The following is a 19,830-nucleotide window of genomic DNA, read 5'->3' on the forward strand; positions in this document are numbered from 1 at the left end:
ATTAATATGCACTGTCCCATCTTAAATAAATAAATAAATAAATAAATAAATAAATAAATAAATAAAACCTAGGTAGCCAATATAGAATAATTCATTGTGGCGGGCCTGGCGGCAAATGAGACAAAGCCGTCCTATAGCGCGCATGACTACTGTACATACAGTATTCATCCGCTCAGAAACTCAGAAACAAAATAACAGATTTGGATGAAATATTCAGGGAAGGCCAAAAATTATAAAAGGACCACCTCATTAGATTTTGGCAGTGATGCGGCTTAAAGTCTGGATCCATGGATTTGTTAAAGATTTCTGTATCATTGCGAGACAATGGGTCACTGTAACTATGACAACAAGTGAACCCGACGTCAGCTGCCTGCTGACGATCACATGATTGTGATCCTACTACAAATCCAGGGCTGCGGACTTATCGGGACTTATCCATCGGAAATGATACAAGGAACAGTTGATTAAATTGTGGAGGTGTTTCCAAGTCCCATCAATTCCCATCACCTGCTACATTTTTAGGTCACAATATCCTTACATAATGTACACATGTATTACACACGCCTGTGCTCAGCGCAGTCATTTTTTTAATCATAGATTTCATCAGTCAGAAATGATATAAAGACTGAGCAGTGCTTTTCTTGTTTTGTTTGGCTTGACATTCCACGAGCAGTTATTTGATATTATATGAATAAATACTCAAGATAAATTAAGGAATATACATATATTTTCATTTTTAAAAATAATTTTAACAAAAGGCATGAGTCTAAAGCTCTGGGAGGCTCAACCTTTATCAATTTCTTAGTGAGTCCAGAAATTGTGTAAAATACCAAAGTTTAGTGGTGGTTGGTGTCTGAGACGATTCAATTTTTTGTGAATTTGTGAATGGATAAACTAGAGGTATCACAGATTTAATATCATAACAGAATGCAGACAGTCTCCTCTGTTCACATCTTGGTCCTGAAATTGAAAATCAAGTCTCTAGACAGGCCATAAAGAAGAAAACACACTTAATGGTACTATGATAACATTGTGAAGGTATGGGGTAAACAAAGAGCCAAGTCAGGTTTGGTAATATATCTTGCAAAGTTCTCCAAATTCACAAATAAGCGTTTTTCCTGACACAGGTGTTATCGTATCTTTAGGTTCCCTAGTAAATCTGCTGCATGACAAATGCAATAAATACACAGCAAGTCTTAAGTTTATTATTTAATTTATTGAGTTTTACTTCTGCAAATTCAAATCTTAACATTGTCCTTTAAACATCCAAAATAACTTACTGAAACATTCAGCATTATGGAAAAAAAAGACAACGGGCAGCTTTAAAAACTACTCATGGACGACTACAAAGAAAAGGCTCATTTCCCTTAAACACCAAAGATGGCAAGCATGTTTTATACCGAGGCACACCCGATGTTTTTTCAGAGGGTTTTCCTGGTGTACACAAAGCACATTCAGTAACTTACAAATAAAACTCTGAACATAATTTAAATCTTTACCAAGGGTAAAGTTATGAAAGCTTGACATTCTCGGGGTCAGACAGATGCATGTTTGCTCGTACTAAGACTGCAGTTAACCAGAGTTATGGAAAAGAACAATGACAATACTTAATAAGGTTCTTCACAGTGAATCTGCCATTTGGTGTCAAATAAAAAAAAAAAATCACTGGAACTATCATTCTTATATATTGTTGGTTTACATAATCATTATTGATAGTAGTTTTTTAGTCTATTACCACATAAAGAAAACAGAGAAAGGTAGAATCTCAATGTGTGAATAACTTCCCACTGAGATGATGCTCTCCAGGAGGACAAGAAAGAAGCATTCCACATTAATTTGTGATTGATATACCGTATTTTCCATATATATATAATTAAAAAAGCCGATTAGAAATAACTTAAGTCCCTTTGTTTTTCCAGTACAGATTCAGTGTGAGAGCACCTCAGAGGTACATGTTTTGATGTGAATATCAGACAAGTTAAAACATTAAAAAGCACAATCCAAAAACATTTCCTTTTTTTTTTCTACTTCACAATACAACATTATCAATGGTTTGTGCCTGTTTTAGGTATTCTACTCGTACGGCTGCAGGTCAAAAAGCGAAGTTCATGAGAGCTTCATGTTAGAGCTGTTAAGTCTCCATGGAGTCCAGGAACTCTTCTTCGGTGATGAGCTCCAGCCTCCTCAGGACTGTGTGTGAACTGGCGGCAGGGTAGTCTGCTACAGGGAGGTGGGGCATCGCTTGGCTGTAAGGGGGAGGGCCCTGGAAGGAACAGCACAGGGTGCATAGGAAGGGCAACAGCTGGGTGATGGAGGACAAGGAGCGCTGAGTGACGAGGGGAAACTCCAGATGCTCTGTGGAAGATTCCTCACTCAGCCCATTCATTATCTGCAATAACAGGACGGGACATCGCAATCAGAGAGAGATAAGGTCATTATGAAACAACTTAAATGCCTTTTCTTAAACCCACTAATAAATCAAGACCGTTTTTAATATAATGAATAGAGCTATAAATACACTAAATAGAGCTGTGAATTAGCAGGTGCCACTGGTTCTCGCAGTGTTTTTGGTGATATTAAGAGAGTTAAAAAAAACTGTCAAGTCATGACTTGTTTTAAATCTAATGTGTTTAAATGTGTGCTTTTTTAAAATCCTGCTACACTCAGTTTTATTTAGTTTTATGGCATCTTGCTGAACTGCTTTTATTCATGGGACTGTATATTAGCATTTGCTATTTAACCGTGATACTTGTACTGGCTAACATTTTAAAGTTTATCCATGTATTGTACATCTTTTCCTATCTTATATGTAAATCTTAACAGAAACATGGGACTCTACAAGATTATGTTAAGGCCACTAAGTTTATTTATTTGAACTTTGCTACTGATAAAATGCAGTTCTGCCAGAATTTTTGTCAAGGTATTGTTGAGTTCCTCGTGGCTGGTTAATGTAAACGGCTTATTTTTGTTTAATGTTTAAATGACACATTAAGAATAGTGATTCTGATGAAATATGATGCTTTAAAGCTAAGTAAAGTTCTCGACATGGTATGTAAAACACACTGAGTTCAAGGACCACTGGAAAGTGGAACATCCAAAATAATTTTTCTGTTTTTGCAGATTAGAATGCCACAGCACTTTGCATTCTGAAGCAGCTCTTACGTGTAAATCAAACACATGGCTACCTGAGCATATTGAACTGTATACTGCATAACTGTGAGCCTCTGACTCAAAAGACTCTTTACAGTAGAATAGAATAGAATAGAATAGAATAGAATGCTTTAATTGTCATTATACACACACGACGTATAACAAAATTACTGACAACTCCAGGGGTGTATAACAGCTATAATGTGTTCATTTCCCATATTGCACTTGGCTAAAACGTGGTGGTGAACCTGGTGGTGTGGGCCTGGATGGATCTATATCTCTTTCCTGAGGGCAACAGTGAGAACAGGCCATGTCCTGGGTGTGAACTGTCAGATATGATGCCTCTGGCCCTGTGCAGACATCTGGTGTTCTAGATGTCTGACAGAGAGGACAGCTGTGCTCCTATGATGCTCTGTACCAACTTCCTGACTCTTTCCAGAGCCTTTTTGTCAGCCTGAGAGCTGCTCATGTACCGCACTAAGATGTTGCTGGTGAAGGAGGACAACAGCAGTTCCTGGGATAGTTGACCTTCCTCAATGACCTTAAAAAGTACAGATGCTGCTGTGCCTTTTCCACAAGGGCACTGGTGTTAGTGCCCCATGTAAGATCCTGAGAAATGTATGTTCCCAGGAATTTAAAGTCACTGACCCTCTCTACAGTTTAAGACACTTGAAATATGAAATGATCATCTTTAAGTCTGCCATGTGATGTTTCAACCCTGGAATCTCACCCCAAAGCGTTGTTGTATCCCTTCCAGTACTCTGACAACATGTGGTGTGCATTCCTGTTCACCCTCTATCAGCGCAGTCTCCGGACCACTGTAGCGGCTCACATCCACCTCCGGGACAAACGCCCAGCGATACCTACGTGATAAACGCAAAATAAGTAAAGAAAATTTCAGCCAGATGGAAACATTTATCACTACCTAATCAAATGACAAATGTAAGAATGCTTTTAAGCCCTTTTGTCCTTTCATGGGCTCTTACATCTGAAAGAGTGGGATCCTCTCTGGGGGAAAAGCCAGCGAGGTGTCCAGAAACTTGCAGGCTGACAGGTACATGTCCAACTCTGCCTGGGAGAAATTCACTGGTCCATTTTTGTCAAGGGCTCCACGCACCACTTTAGCCAGTCTTGGTGGTTCAAGAAAATACAAGACAAGGCACAAAGTATTTAAGGTGAGAAATTCAACATGGTGTTAATAAAATAGGAAAGTACTCACTTTGAGACGTCTTTATCTGCCTGCAGAGCTTTCTCGAGACGTGCAAAAGTGCGAATCTGGAAAGAAAGTCCAGAAAAGTTTGTATTACAATATTTAAAGCCCACATTATTGAGTTTATAAAACCTGATTCTTAGAATATGGAATCTTACCAGCTCTGTGACCATTATAGGCCAAAGAGACGTCAGGTGATGGGATGATATCCGTAACAAGAGAACACGAAACATCAGGAACATCTGGGCTGAAACAGCAGGGCTGGGGTTCATACGCAAAGTCTCTGTGAGGCGCTCTGAAAGGAAGAGCAAGAGTGAGTTAAATGTCAAGCTAGATAGAACATATTCTTATAAAAATCTACATCAATACCCAGTAAGAGTACTCCACCTTGAATGAGGGGTAGGTAGAGATGATACTGGTCCAGTTCTCCACTGAACATGGCAAATGCTTGCCGTTTCAGCAACATGGGTTTCTGGTCGACATTAGCGAACAGTTTCAGGGAGCCACTCTGCATGCCTGGAGCACAAATAGATGCAGATTTGTAACAGCAAATAATCAAAAACATAGAAGTGACATGGTAATATAACATGGAATATATTCATAAATTAATTCTCTCCACTACTGTGCATTTCTTTTCCAGAATACTTTGGTCATACTAAGAAATAAAATCTTTATCATAGAATAGCTCTCACATTCAGATTGCAATAATCTCTTGACAGAATCGGACATTTCTAGAGGCTGTACTCACTCATAAGGTCTTTAAACATGGTCTTCTCATGAGTCAGCAGGTGGTCAACAATGGATTTCCAACTACAGAGAACACAAGGCAGTCAAGCAGCAAACATTAATCTTAATGATCTTAAAATCATGCAGGTAATACAATTATAAACAGCTAACAGACCACGTACTTTGGAAATACACCAAATATTGTTGGACATGATATGTACCCTCTACTTTTTAGCTTTGACTGTCATGTTACTTTCTGTAACACCTAGTAAAATATCTGTGTGATTAACTAGAATTCACATTAAGTGGAAACTTATTTGGGCAGTTAATCAAAAGCTTTGCTTTATTCACCTTTGTGTAAATGATAAGGCCTTCATGGGTCCATTAGCAGCTAAAACTCGCTCTGGGGCAAGAATGACTTTGGATCCACATTGATACTTTCAGTGAGGTCTAGGTAGTTTAGTATGTTGGGGCTTTATATGATGTCATCCTTTACCTTCCACTGGCATAAATAATATCCATGTATTGGAGCACGCTAACAGGGAAGTCTAAGGTGTTCTGTGCATGTATATGTGTGTTGTTTCATTATGTACAAAAAGTTCCCACCAAACACACAAACACATTTACCTGTGTGCACAGGAGGCATCCATGGTGAAGAAGAGGGGGTCCATGAAAAGCTCAAAGACCTCTTTCCTCCAGGCCCTTTTGGTGTAGGCATACCCACTCAGACTGCTCAGCAGCTGAGCACCCGCTTCAAAGCTGGGCATATTGTAGGCACTACGGGAGGGAAAGACCAAGTTAGAGGAATTATTAACCCCCTAAGAGATCAAAGCTGTTAACATGAAGATAACACTGCAACAGTAGTTACCTGTGGTTCTTCAGGTAGGGGAAAACATAGTACATGAGACGTGAGATGAGAGGAACAGCCTTCTCCTTCTCATCACTGCGATATACCATGTCCAGAAGTGGTGCCAAGATCTACACAGTGACAAAGAGTGTAAATAGAATCTCTTTAACACAGCCACAAAAAATACCCACTTATGAATTTGCATAAAAACATTAAAGAGCTATAATTCTACCTCAGCCAGAAGTACCAGAGCCTGCACACTGTAAACTGAGGGAGCAGAGGAGGAGACCATGGTGCTGGCTTGAGCCACTGACTCTGAAAAGGAGAGAAAGAGCAGTAAATACATTTGCGTTACCAACCTTTTACTAACTCCAGTATATTCTGTATTCTAGATGTACTGAATGGTAAACTGGAGCTTTGGGCACCGTTCCAATTCTTAACAAGGTAGTTAAGAGGGAGCAATGCATGCAATATGTGACAATTCTAATAGAAATGTTACATCATAAGATGAAGTCTTCACTCAGTATAACGCTGTAGTGATGTGAACTTCAAAATGATAGAGACAACTACCCACAAATGAAGGCAGAAAATATTGCCAAGATTATAACAGAGCTATCAGACCCTCTCATTGCAGCATTTAGGGAACAGATCTACATGCAGATGTCACTTCAGTCATACAGTTGCACTCAAAATTAGTCAAACCCCATAGCAAATCAGGTTTATTGGCAAAATGTACAGACTCACAGCTATTTTTGATAAACAACTAAAACAAGAACACTTTAAATAGCTCAACACAACCAGTATTACAGGTGGTTTCTCCGAATTCAAGACAAAATGCCACTTTTAATGACTACTGCTGTCTCAAAATTATTCAACCCCCTGAACAGAATCCCACCGAAGAGCACCTGCAGCGTTTGGATAGCAAGATGGATTCAGTCCAGTATCAGCAAATCCTAGGAGAAAATGTCATGCCGCCTGCGAGGAAGCTGAAGCTTGGACGTCATTGGACTTTCCAACTGAACATGGATCCCGAAGCATACCTCAAAGTCCACCAAGACTTGGTTTCAGAAAAGATACTAGAGTGGCCATCACAGTCGCCTGACTTGAATCCCATAGAAAACCTTTGGTGGGAATTGAAGGAAGTGGTTACAGCACGCAAACCCAAGAATATTAGAGAGCTAGAGGCTATTGCTCATGAGGAATGAGCTAAGATTCCTCAGGATTGCTGTCAGAACCTTGTGTCTGGCTATGCATCACATTTACAGCAGGTCATAGCAGGAAAAGGGTGATCTCAGTACTAAAGATACTTGTTAAGAAGGGGTTGAATAATTTTGAGACCGCAGTAGTCATTAAAAGTGGCATATTGTCTTGAATTTGGAGAAACCACCTGTAATACTGGTCGTGTTGAGCTATTCAAATTGATCTTGTTTGAATTATTTATCAAAAAGAACTGTAAGTTTGTAAATTTTGCCAATAAACCTGATTTGCAATGGGGGCTGAATAATTTTGAGTGCAACTGTAGCACCTTCTGAAATATCACCCAACTGAGTAGTTCTGAGTCCTTACAACAAACTCACTTTCAAGGCTGAATGGTTTTTTATCCTCTTGCTATCTTGATGCAAAGTCATGCTCAAAATTTGTCACAGCATGATAAGATATTGTACATTCACAATTTTTGTCCACCCAGTTATTAATTTTTAAAAAAAATTTAATCTATCACACAACTTTCAGTGGATGGCATAAAGACAAATTTGGAACCTTTTCCAAATTTTTACCATTATATCTTCAGGTCTACAGACTATTCGTCTACAGTGTTAAGACTTATCAATATTGCTTCTAGATGTGGCCCTTACATTCACATTTCAAAAGAAATTTAAAAGTTATGTCCATCCATAATACTAAGCTTAGTTATTGCAAGAGCACTTTCTACGGCAACAGCAGTGATTTTTAAGCTCTACTTAGTCCAAGTTGATGGCAATACATGGATACATTTATCAAAGGTATCTAAAATTACCACAATGCTCTCCGTCCACGTCTGCGTCGTCTGGTTCATCTGCTTCTGGACAAACCTGGGGCTGATTTTTGACCTCAAGGCTGCGGCTGAGCCAACTGGTCTGCTCCAGAGATGAGCCTGCAATCCCACCTACTGCCTCCAGAATCCGCTGAGTCACCTCCTGCACAATGACAAAAATATTCATATCACCACAGTATCTTAGATGCACTTGCACATTATCTTACTCAAAAAATTACTGACTTGACATCTGAAAATAGTGACACAGCATTATATCTCACCTGTAGATCTCTAGTGTCCTTCTTGCTGTCCAGGTTGGGGAGCCGATTGACAAAGTCATTCAGGATTCTGCAAGCAAAATACAAATGCATATATTAAATATTTGTATGTTTATATGTTTTATATGTTTAAATAGAAAAAATAAACATCATGAAAATACAGTGTGAAAGCTATAACTAAAGAGAGCTCTGTATATGAGCACACACATAATTCTGTGAGTTTTCTGTGGCAAAACGTCTTTCAAAGTGGGATTATTAAAGACACTGTATTATTTCTGATGGGAGTAAAGACAGGAACTGACCCCAGCAATAAGAAGTGTCCAGGCGGCGCCAGGTTGAGCTGAACAGACTCCCGTAACAGACTGAGGAGAGGAGCAACGTTTTCCTGCAGAACCTGAGCTGAAATACTACACAAAAACCCAGAGACTGTTATGAAAGTGACCACTTATAGAATGATCTGAGCAAGTCTGAGATGGTATCTGCATTGCATCTTTACCTCTGGATGTAGGCATAGCTGAACTGTAACATGGGGATATCAACCAGTGTCGACTTCTGATGGAGACAAGAGTAGAAAATTTGACTTGTGGAATTTACACAATACAAGTTCTGAGCATCTCTATTGTATGTATATTGACGTACCTGTTCTCCTTTGATCTGATGGGGCTTTTTCACCACCTCTTTGACCAAGTGTAGGATAGTATCTGTGTGTAAAGTGTGCAATGATTTCACCAGCTCCACAATGGTGAGACGAGACTCACTGGCCACAGGTAAAACCTACAGAAGGTCAGAATGCCAAAATGTCAACAGGTGCCCTAAAGCAAATCAGTGAATTTAATATGGCCGTTGTTTCTAGACACACTGCATCTCCTACTTTGTTTTTATGCCTTCTTTTACTCTTCCTGTTGCTCCACACTGCTCCCAGAGAAGCCATCAGCTGGACGCCGTACTGTGCTGTTAGAGGGAGCAGGAACTCAAGTATCCGCTGCCGCAAGACCTAAATATGCACAAATTGTGAATAAAAAGACACGCACTTTGCTTAATATACTAAAATATGACAGTATTACAGGATCAAGAAAACCTCATTCATGACACATACAATTTGAGATCGAAAAATGCTCAGAATATGCATGCACTTGGAGTAACTCACACATACCTTAAAGCTTTTGAAATAAACAGAGGTAGAAGTGTGTCTGCTGCTCTGGGCAGAGTCAGATGCACGCCTCTGATATTCTTCCTTCATGACCACGCCCCATAATAACGCCATACTGCTGAGCATCTGCGGCAGTGCCTCGATCACAGCGTTGCGTGCATTACGAATGTCTACAAGTTCGCAGGCAACGAGGGACTGACGGGAAGAAAGAGGTAAGAAACTGAGCATTAAATTGTAATGTTGGAGGTAAATATCTTGTGCTTATGCGTGCTCCATTTCTTACCCTTTTGTTGTCCAGTAGACAGTAATGTGTGATGGTGGTCAGGCCTTCCAGCAGAGTCAGAGGGTAGTCGGGGGCGATATTCTCCCTCCTACCACTCAGGCTGATGAAAAGTCAGAAGAATAAATTTAAATTTTATGTAAAGTACCACAATATCCGCACTGTATCAGCAGGAATCAAATTCTATGATTCTATTTCCATACAGATGTCGAACACATAACTAAAGACCTCACAAACCACGTAAAATAATTAGACAGTGTGGTGGTATGGAGGTGAATGTGGCAATGTTAACTGTATAAGTGAAGTTCTGTGTATTCAGGCTACCTCTGGTTCGTCTTTCCCCCGTCATGCTCGTACAACTTGACTAGCTCGTCCAAGTTCCTGCAGATCTGGCTGATCAGCGGAGCCACAATGATGCCTAGTGAGCGCCCCAGGTACGGCAGAGAGGAGCACAGCAGTGACACCCAGTGGGGGTGCATGGCATAGCCGTACTGAGGCTGCAACGCCCTGGCGGCGGCAGAAACAAACATTCCTTGGGCTGTGATGGGGTGGCTTTGGACATACTGGGCAGCCTTGATGGACTGCTGGAAAAGGACTGCAGTTTGCCACTCCCGAGCAAGAGGCGTACTGGCAGTTGAGGATTCGCGAGGCTCCCCAGACTGGCCAGATGCTCCACCCGACCCAGTAGCTGAGGCAGCCCCGCCTGGCCACACGTGGTATTCAAGGACTATGAGAGCCTGGAGAAGTTTCAGTAACTCCATTTGTAAGGGGTATTGCTCCTGTCCTCCTCCTGCTCCAAGGTTCACCAGACTCTCCTCTGACAGGCCTCCCTGCTCATCTAAGAGCTCCACACCTTTGGATGGTCCCTTGTCTGTTCCCTTTTGGCTGATATACATTGATGCAGAGAGTGTAAGCAATGCATACTGCTGCACTTTACAACCTGAGAGAAGTTTGCGGATGGGTTCCAGATTGGCCTTGCTGCCTTCTTGTCCACGTGCTGTGCAGACAAGCTGGTTCACCATCCGAGTCAACACCTCTACACTCTTCACCTGAACCTCCCTGTTCCCCTGCAGGTCAACAGGACTCAAGCTCAGGTAGGAGGGGTAATGAGAGCGCAGGAATTGCAGACACAAGGACACCAGCAGTTCAATGAGCAGGGATGGGGGCACAGAGGGGGAGGACAATGGAGAAAGCAAGCAGCCGTAGAAGCCCTTGCCATCCTGGGCCTGTTGGTGACGCTGCAGAAGGTTGGAAACCAGGTTCAAGTGTGCCGCAGAGCTTGTGTCCAGTGAGGTGGAGGACAGGGCGTCCACTAGAGGGCACTCAGCACTGCTCCTCAGCAGACTGTCTAGCAGTGCCAAGCCTTGGAGCAGATGGTGCCAGCCGCCTGCCACAGGATACAGCAGCACATGACGAAACAAGGAGTCAATGGCCTCCCTCTTTTCACGTTCCTGCTTTAACAGACGAGACCTGGCCATCGCCTCCTGCTCTAAATCATCCTCATCCTCGCTTGACAGTGAATCAGATGCCTGTGTGTGCTCGGACTCTGCCCTCCGCAGGCCGTTGACCAAACCTTCCTCAATGCTACGCGATGGAGCAGAGCCTGAACTGGAGTTTTCTGTGGACACTTGAGCACCACTGGTGTCAGCTGACTCAGTGTGTTCACTCTCAGCGTCCTCCTCCTCTTCCTGCCTATCTTCCTCTTCTTCTGTCTCTTCACTCTCACTCCTTGATATCGCTAAAGTGTCCAGTAGTTTTGGCAGCTCTGGGCCGCTATCTAACTCTGCCCACAGGGATTCCCGGTCCACAATGTTCACAACATTTAAGGTGGTGACCTCTCGTGCCATAGTGTCCGTAGATGAGCCGAGGGTTTTGGAGGAGCTTCGACTTCTGTTGTTTAGAACTTTCAGGTTACCTTAAAAACAAGGATTATGTCAGCTTAACAAAACATACACGTCAGATTTAATTCACTCAAACAACACAAGCAGCATCTAACTGACAGATACACTTACCAGCAGTAAGATTTTGTTTGACGCTCTGAATGGAGCAGCGCTGAGTCGAGGGGTGAAGCAGCAACAACAGAATTGGTTCCAGGATCCGAATCACATCATTCAGCGACAGAGTCCTGACCAGCCAGCAGTGAGCCGCTGCACTTACTGAGCCATCGGTACAGCTCAGACTGTCCACCACAACACACAGAGACCTGAGAGAGAGACACACAATTCAAAAGTCAAACGCAAACATTATTTTCAAATGTAAGCTGTCTTCTTCGGTACTTCTCTGAGTGTGTTTCTTCTTAATTTTTACAACATGTGTCACATGCTAACGTAGGAAGTCACAGTTACCTCCATAAAAAAGGCTTGTTATATGTACAATTAGCTTTTATGACAAATCAGAACCAATAATCAACAATCTTAGCTTACTTTCAGTAGTCTGTTTCACATGTACTTGATGCCAAACTGAGCACTAAGGTGTTAAGGTTACTTGTGAGGGCACTTCAACACCAATCCTATTCTGAAGAAAGGCTATTTTAATTATTTCTATCACATAAGGCTGAGTGTCCATGTAGTTTTTTTGAGTGTCAGCATCCTTTTTCAACTAATCGCAAAGATTAGAGAGCATGTTCAGAGAAAAAGTGCTGCATCCAGTGACCTTTTTCAGAATATTAGTTATTTTTATGTTGCCAGTGCGAGGGCTTCTACTTAAAAATCTCTGACCTTTTCAGAAAGAAGCTGGTGTCATCCCTGTTTCCAAAGCCTAAAGATGTTAATAGTGTATACGCTAAAATTTAGAATGTAATATAGAACAAATGAGCAAAAAAAATCGTTAATTTACATTTTGTGTAGTGTATTTACATTGAAAAATTTAGCATACTGCCACATTACCACATTTTAAATTACAATTAATCTTCACAGTTTATTTTGAAAGGTAGTGTTGGACAGTTCCATATAACCAAATGAGGGAGTCCAGAGGGTAAAGCTTATCTACCATTGGTTATAGATACAAAGAGGTAGGCCATGTATAAACTCTTGCTCTCGCATTCAGACTTGTTAGCTGCTTCATGTTTGTTTTCTGTGGGAATCAACAAAAGCCCTACTGTTTCAGTTCAAGTTTCACAGGAACAGTTACATAAAGTTCAAATTCTCTCAACCTTGTTGTGGTAGTTCCCACAACTTTGTCACGAATGACACTGTCGCTTCAAGGGATAGGAGCTTAATCAGCTTTCAGAGAAGCAGCGTTGCTTATTTTGAGCACCTAAACTACATAAGATAAGTACTGAGACAAGGTGTTCATTACAGAAAGAGTATTAATAGCGACCCTGACTATCATTTGTCTTAACTGCATACCACTATCATGTACTGACCGGTCAAAGGAGCGACTGAGGGACATGGTCCTGTTGGTCTGGATCTCCCGGGTCAGGTGCCATAGCACTGTGAAACGGTGTAGCGCCTCCAGTCTTACAGCCTGAGGGGGACAAACATACAAACCTTTAGCTTATTTGCTCAATTTGTCACAGCGCCTATTAGGTCTGTTTGTGTGTCCTAGTTAAACTGACTGAAAAAAATGAAATGTGTCAACAAGCTGTGTGGTTCGGCAGGCAAACACACTTTGTCTTTGTGCTGCAGCGCCTGGCAGATGATGTCTTCACAGATGGATGCTGATGGAGCCAAACAGTGCAGCCTATAAAACAGTTCAACACAGGAAATGTGCTGCTCTCTCCGCTCTGTCTCCAGTTGACTCCACAGTACCTGGGACACCCTCTGGATTACAGGAAAAAACAAACAAACAAAATCTTCCAATATCTACTGTATCGATACTCTAGTCTTCATTTCCACAAACATTTTCCCTTTGAGAATCTGACCTGATAGAAATCGGTGCCGTCCTCTATGGCACGAAGCAGGGCAGGATAGATGGGCGGCACAGTGACCATCTGCAGCCGCCCACTCAGAGGGTTGGAGTCAGAGCTCTGGTAGCGTCTGTGTTTGTCCTGAATGACCAGCGCTAAGGACTGGGAATGGTTGATGAGCTCCAACAAGGATGCCACTGCAGTGTGCTGGATGTTGTAGTCCCTGGACAGGCAGCACAGCGTCATCAAGGTCCTCAGCCACACAGGCAGGCTGTCCATGTCACTACCTGTGGCAAAGAAAAACATTTTAAGCATTTCATTGTGGGTTGAAGCATGTAACTGACAGTAGCATGAACTCATCCATCCGTCTGCTGACCTGTGTGGCCAAACATTTCTGTGTGAAGAGTCAGAGTCTCCTCTTCAGTTAGGTAGACGGGAAAAGTGGTGCACTCCAGCAGCAGGTGGCAGGTGGCGATAAAGGCCTGTCGACAGGCCTCAGAGATCTCCACCTTTCCCCGGGGCATGAAACCAGCCACCCAATCCAGACACCCTAAGTGCCCCCGTTCCTTTTTCTTCTCAGTAGAGGCTGCTGAGAGCTGGGCCTCAGAAGACCGGCGAGCTTTCAGTTTATTTGGAGTGAACAGTTCGGTTAGTTTGTCTTTAATTTCCCGCCCACCCAACAAAGTCTTCTGATCCCCAGAGGAAGCAGTTTGGTTCGGCTGCTGCTCTTCACCCGGGCCCCTGACATCCTCCACTTGCACCAGAAGGTATCTGAAATGCAACAGGAGTGAAGATATTTGAACTCATAGTTAACAAACATGCTCCATGAAGACCATTTAGAATAAAACTGGCTCAGGAGTTTACCTTGTTGTTATGAAGGCCAGGATCTCCTGCAGACACTGGGTCATGCTGTCTACGCTGCCTCCCCTTCGCCACACTCCCTCACCTTCTTTGCTAATTCCCTCAGCACCTACACTCATCCCCGGCGGCAGATGCTGCTCTGACGGTGAGGCGCTGATTCCCAAGCCGCTGTCTTCAGACCTGAGTGCTGGGTAAACACCATTTGCAGGCTCATTTGCATCGTCACCTCCATCTCGGTTCAGCTCTTCATCTTCCTGATGCCCATTAACCTGACCGACACTGCCATCTTTCTCTCCTTCATTCTCCAGATCCTGGATAAAGCATAATTGACACAATGAGCACAGACAAACATCAACATCTGAAAATTAACCCACATTGTCACAGATTGTAAAATGCCTAACCCGAGTCTTTGTGCTTTCCTCCTCTGGTGACTGTATTTCCATCTCCTCTGAGTGTGTCGATGCATCAACGTCCATGTAAGCCACAGGCATCTGGATCTTACTCAAAACCTTGAAACATGCGCGCAGACCCTGTGTGACGTCTTCTAAGCAAACAGAGTCCATGTGGCTGCGCAGGGTCCGCAGCATGGTGCCCAGCATTTCAGGCAGAAAATGTGACTGGATGTCAGCATGCAGCTCCTGTGGAAACATGGTGAACACACAGTTTGTGTGTGTGTGTTAGTCAGACATGGGCATTAGTCCACATTTGTAACTGCAACTAAGAACCACTAAGAAGAGCTTACCATTTATAGCTAATTTGGTTTTCTGTTTTTGTGTAAATTTAAAGTATGTGTTGGATTGTTCTCCTTGTTTTCATGTTTTCTGAGAAATCTAGCAATCAGCTCTGTAATTCATGCCCCTGTGTAACTGATTTATGGGTGTTACCAGAGGAAGAACATCAAGCAGGAAAATGATGAGGTTGGACATCTCGGTGACAGAGGGAGCAGGATGGCTGTGGTCCTGCTCAGGAGGCCTTGGTGGGTCATCTGTGTCACTACATTCAAAACAGAGATTCTTGTCAGTTCGAGTTCATGCACATGTTGCAAAACGTCCTGTAAATTTTAATCAATCTGATTTAGCCTTTGGTTTTTTCAGCATAATTGCTGCATCATCTTAGTTTTTCTGTGTTGGCACCAGGATTCTGTGTCATCGGCATACCTGAGAGAAGCACAGAAGCGTCGGGTCATGTACTCCCACAGGTATTCGCTGTTCATGGAGCTGACGAGCATATTCATCGTCTTTATGATCTCTGATGCGTTCTTGTTCTCCTTTATCTTACTGTTCAGGAAAAACAAAAGAAAACCAACATTTGTTTCTGGAATCATCTTGTCAGTTGTCATTTTGTTCAGTTAAATTCAACAGCGAACATGCAGTTCATCTGTTCTACCATTTATCACTCTCACCTAGCTAGCTGGTTGCCTGAGAGTCCTGAGCTGGTGATGGTTTCCTCCCCCAGCATCTGTCGACAGTAGCTGTAGAAAGCTCGGACCACCTCCAACAACACGCTGCTCAGGACAGCTGGACCTGTGCGGAAACATTGTGATTATAACAAAAAGTGGTGAATCTAGTAATTTTGCATTTTAGCCGTCTGTGTACTCTTGTGCTTAGTGCTGCCTACCTATCTCCGGTTTATCGAGCAGACTGACAATGATGCGAAACGGCCTGAGGTAAACGATCACATTTTCAGGGTCGCTATCCACATCCTTCTGTTTGAGGATGTTAATCACAGCCTGAAGTCAGATAGACGAACAGAAGAGGAAAACAGAAACAGGTGACAAACGTTAATATGTTTTTCAAACACACATGACCACGTGTTTCCACTCTCACATTTTGGAAAGTATGTCTTATTTCCTATAATGCAGTTATTTACACAGACATGATGTGTGGGACTATTTCCAGGAGACTTTTCTGTTTGTTAATGACCGTAGACCCAGTTGCTGCTTTAAGCCAAAAAGAAGAACTTCCCATAAAGCCCTAGGAGACCACATGCTGTTTTCACACAGCTTTTGAATGGATTAAATATATACAAGCTATAACACATTAATTAGTGAGCATTAAAGGTGCATGTAGATGGGTTTTAGTACCTTAAGCCAGTTGTTTCCCTTTGTTTTCCCACAGTCCTTTTGCTAAGCAAACTGGCTACTGGCTTTGGGTCAATATATAACTGAGGGACTTTTGAAATAAATGGGATATATCTTGCATACATCTTTATTAAAAGTAAAAAATTAACATTTTTTATGTTCATTATGATCATGGCTTTACAAATTCCATAACTATTTATTATGGAAACAATCACTTATTAATAAAAAATGACTGGATATCACTAAAATGTCAACTAAATAACAGTCCAAGTTGAATAAAAACCACCTTCTAATTAGCTAAATAATAATAAAATGAGCTTTTTCAAAAATTGTTTTGATTGTGTTCTTTTTATTAAGTTGAGATAACCATGACAGATATTTAATTTTTGGCAATATATTAAATTTTATATGGAAAATAACAAATTGTATCTGTGTCCGAGAAATCACTTTCGACTAAATTCCTCATTACATAAACACCCCTCAAGGAAGTGTGTTAATTCCAAATCACATGACCTGCTCCACATGATGTCATTTCCTCCTGAAGAAAAGACTGTCATGAGTTATTTAATATAAAGTAGTGTGTGAGTCAAGTGTGGATTTATGGCATGTCAACAGGTTTACTACAGTATCTTTATAAATAACTTTCAATTTCAATTTCTCTCAATTGTATGTATAATATTTTAGAAGAATCTTTCTGTAAAAATGCCATGTGGTGTTTGGTTATAAGTGGCCATGCTGATATTAGGCCTGAAAACAGCAAAAATGACAACTGTGTTACAAAAAGTCACGCAATTATATATTGACCCCTGTAGCTTTATAATTAATGAACACGGAAACGCTACTGATCTTCTTGCGGAAGTACACTAGAAGCCCACTTCCCAACAGTAAGGTATTTTTAAGGTTTTAATGTGTGTCTGTGTGCTAATAAATGTGCGAGATACCTTCACAAGGAAGTCTCTAGAATAAGTGCTGAAGTAGAAGGTTGTATGCTCCTCTGTGGTGGTGGACAGGGTGGGGTGTGGTGACACCATTTCTCCTTTTATGTCTGTACCTGAAAATACATTCACATGAAAACAAACGCAAGTGAACAGAGAGAGACAGTAATCTTGGCCGTGATGTGATGTACATATTTAATTACTGAATTATATTCTAATGATGAGAACCTAGGATCCAGGCGTAGAGGCGTCTGTTTAGGGACATGTCCCTTCGGAGTAGAGTGAGTGATGCTGCAGACACCACTGTGGTCATGTCTTCAACACTCAAAGCTATACTGGGATCCGCTGGGTCCTAAACCAACAGCATAGTCGACAGAGGAGTAAGGAAGATGTGGAGATACATGATAGAACAATTGGCATGCTCAATGGAAAAGAAATACAAAACAAAGAATCCTAAAAGTAACACACAATATTAGCATTAAAAATATGTTTTGCTCTTGCCTATGCCAGGTATATATTATAAAAAAGAGATCAAACTGAGACGCAGTTACACGTGCTCAGGTGTAAAACATATTTTATGCTTCCTATAGCAGAAAACTGTTAACCTGAAGAAAAAAAACATATTTGATAGTTGACAATAGCAACAATAGACACCGCAGGGTTGATAATATTAAAGGGAAATCCCCCCTTTTTGTTTTTTACCTTAAATAACCCAAAATTTAATATTTATACTTTAATCTTGATGGCATGTAATTTAATTAGTTGCTGTGGTGCTCATAATCTGGTGGCATTGCTGGATCGTGTGGGCAAGCAATATCATGTTTTACAGATTAAACCAACTGTATCAACTCAATTATTTTGGAGAATACACAAAGGTCAAGGCACTAGAAATGTCAGATTTGCCTTCCAGCAAACACTTGATGAATGTAGATGTTTATTTGCGGTGTTTAGATGATTAACTGTGTTTGCAGCCATTCTGACAGTCTCGCAACTTGTGTTATCTGCCCTACTGGATCGTGTTGTGTTGGTATCCCTAGATAAATTGTGCATACATGCATAAAATGTTATCACAATGACTGAACACAAGTTATCTGTCATTTTTTGACAGATAACTGAGCAACGAGGTTACTTAGGTCACTTAGAGAAAGGATGAAGTGTGGTTATGTGGGTACCTACCAGACACGTGGCAAAGGGGAAAAAGTAGAGCAGGATTTCAAGGGTGTTCCTCTGAACCAAGACGTTTGAATCTTGCAGAGAAAGACAGACTGACTTCACCTGGATAGAGACACAAATTCAGACCTAAACATCACCAAAAAGGAGAAAACAATAAGCAAACTTAACAACTAAAGACAGGCACTCACCACTACGCGGTGGTCGTAGCCGAGCATGTGTGCTTGTTGGCTCAGTGACGTCATGCGGTCAAAATGTGTGACTATAAAGACAGAAGCAGGCAGTCGCACCATGGGGGTGACCAGCATGCTGCCCCACAGGGCGCCATAGAAGACCTGCTGCCCCACTAGCAGTGACAACTTGACCAGCAGCGCGTCAGTCCTGGACAGCGAGAGAGGACAGTGGAAAGAAATTATTGACCTGCACCCAACAACACATCCACTGATAAATCTATATCTGTGTCTTGTGGTCAGTGGTGATACACTAATCAGTTCTAACCAAAGTTATCCATTGTTTCAGTACAGAAGTACTGTTTAGGCAGCGTAGAAGCCTGCCGGGCTCAATGACTCAGCATGTAGTTTAGATGATACCTTGGTCACAAGTTTTCTGATCACGTTTTGCCTTTAGCCTACATGCACTTCTGTGTAAATTAGTCTAAAATAAACATTGAAAGTTGACAGATCATGGATAAAGTCATATTGGTTGTTTGCAGTGTATATTTGAGTAAGCAAAGTGAACAAGGTTAAGGGAGGCAAATGGGTACCGGTTAAAATAGCATTATATTTCATAGGGCTGGACCCGAATATCCAGATATCTGAATGTTTGGTCGTTACGGTGGTATCCGAATATTTATTTTGAGATCCGAATATTCGCCCTCCCCCTCCGTCGGACGTTACAAAGCGACCTGAATATTCGGATATTCGTCATTATTCGGGGCCGACTATCCGGAGCCCAGAAACTGCTATTTGGGCCAGCCCTAATATTTCAAGGGTTATTATAATACCCATACAGTGATATTTTGCTTTAACTTCATTTCCTATAGGGGCATTGCAGTGCATCTTAAAAAGAGCAAAGTGCATAAAATACTCAGTTTTGCTACTGTGTTATTGGCAAAAGATTATGAAGAAAATGGAAGATAAATTTCTATATTTTTAGTATGATAAAGTCCCAAATCTTTCATTACAGCCTCCCTGTCTTATTCTGAGCCCCAAACCCATTTGTTTCCTCTCCAACATGTGTTTTAGGTATATAGATATTAAAAAAAAAATGGTTAGGAACTGTAGCT

General features: G+C 41.6%; 1 protein-coding gene across 1 annotated transcript in view; it reads right to left on the reverse strand.

Moving 5' to 3' along the window:
• Nucleotides 1-1,196: 1,196 nt before the first annotated feature.
• The window catches only part of dop1b (DOP1 leucine zipper like protein B), a 28,267-nt gene continuing 9,633 nt past the window's right edge, over nucleotides 1,197-19,830 (reverse strand). Inside the window, exons 5-38 of the mRNA XM_023285909.3 lie at nucleotides 18,737-18,926; nucleotides 18,552-18,650; nucleotides 17,604-17,727; nucleotides 17,382-17,491; nucleotides 15,978-16,089; nucleotides 15,763-15,883; nucleotides 15,518-15,637; nucleotides 15,245-15,353; nucleotides 14,762-14,998; nucleotides 14,364-14,671; nucleotides 13,876-14,270; nucleotides 13,515-13,786; nucleotides 13,261-13,413; nucleotides 13,017-13,117; nucleotides 11,665-11,855; nucleotides 9,977-11,567; nucleotides 9,656-9,755; nucleotides 9,376-9,567; nucleotides 9,094-9,216; nucleotides 8,862-8,996; nucleotides 8,719-8,774; nucleotides 8,525-8,629; nucleotides 8,226-8,292; nucleotides 7,948-8,107; nucleotides 6,166-6,248; nucleotides 5,955-6,064; nucleotides 5,714-5,863; nucleotides 5,109-5,170; nucleotides 4,748-4,876; nucleotides 4,519-4,655; nucleotides 4,370-4,425; nucleotides 4,137-4,280; nucleotides 3,881-4,013; nucleotides 1,197-2,389 (exon numbers count right to left, since the gene is read on the reverse strand). Coding sequence (XP_023141677.2) covers nucleotides 2,132-2,389; nucleotides 3,881-4,013; nucleotides 4,137-4,280; nucleotides 4,370-4,425; nucleotides 4,519-4,655; nucleotides 4,748-4,876; nucleotides 5,109-5,170; nucleotides 5,714-5,863; nucleotides 5,955-6,064; nucleotides 6,166-6,248; nucleotides 7,948-8,107; nucleotides 8,226-8,292; nucleotides 8,525-8,629; nucleotides 8,719-8,774; nucleotides 8,862-8,996; nucleotides 9,094-9,216; nucleotides 9,376-9,567; nucleotides 9,656-9,755; nucleotides 9,977-11,567; nucleotides 11,665-11,855; nucleotides 13,017-13,117; nucleotides 13,261-13,413; nucleotides 13,515-13,786; nucleotides 13,876-14,270; nucleotides 14,364-14,671; nucleotides 14,762-14,998; nucleotides 15,245-15,353; nucleotides 15,518-15,637; nucleotides 15,763-15,883; nucleotides 15,978-16,089; nucleotides 17,382-17,491; nucleotides 17,604-17,727; nucleotides 18,552-18,650; nucleotides 18,737-18,926 — 6,433 coding nt within the window. The 3' untranslated portion in view covers nucleotides 1,197-2,131. The remainder of the gene's footprint in view (nucleotides 2,390-3,880; nucleotides 4,014-4,136; nucleotides 4,281-4,369; nucleotides 4,426-4,518; nucleotides 4,656-4,747; nucleotides 4,877-5,108; nucleotides 5,171-5,713; nucleotides 5,864-5,954; nucleotides 6,065-6,165; nucleotides 6,249-7,947; nucleotides 8,108-8,225; nucleotides 8,293-8,524; nucleotides 8,630-8,718; nucleotides 8,775-8,861; nucleotides 8,997-9,093; nucleotides 9,217-9,375; nucleotides 9,568-9,655; nucleotides 9,756-9,976; nucleotides 11,568-11,664; nucleotides 11,856-13,016; nucleotides 13,118-13,260; nucleotides 13,414-13,514; nucleotides 13,787-13,875; nucleotides 14,271-14,363; nucleotides 14,672-14,761; nucleotides 14,999-15,244; nucleotides 15,354-15,517; nucleotides 15,638-15,762; nucleotides 15,884-15,977; nucleotides 16,090-17,381; nucleotides 17,492-17,603; nucleotides 17,728-18,551; nucleotides 18,651-18,736; nucleotides 18,927-19,830) is intronic.

The sequence above is a fragment of the Amphiprion ocellaris genome, chromosome 11, assembly GCF_022539595.1.
Source record: "Amphiprion ocellaris isolate individual 3 ecotype Okinawa chromosome 11, ASM2253959v1, whole genome shotgun sequence".
Lineage (NCBI taxonomy): Eukaryota > Metazoa > Chordata > Actinopteri > Pomacentridae > Amphiprion > Amphiprion ocellaris.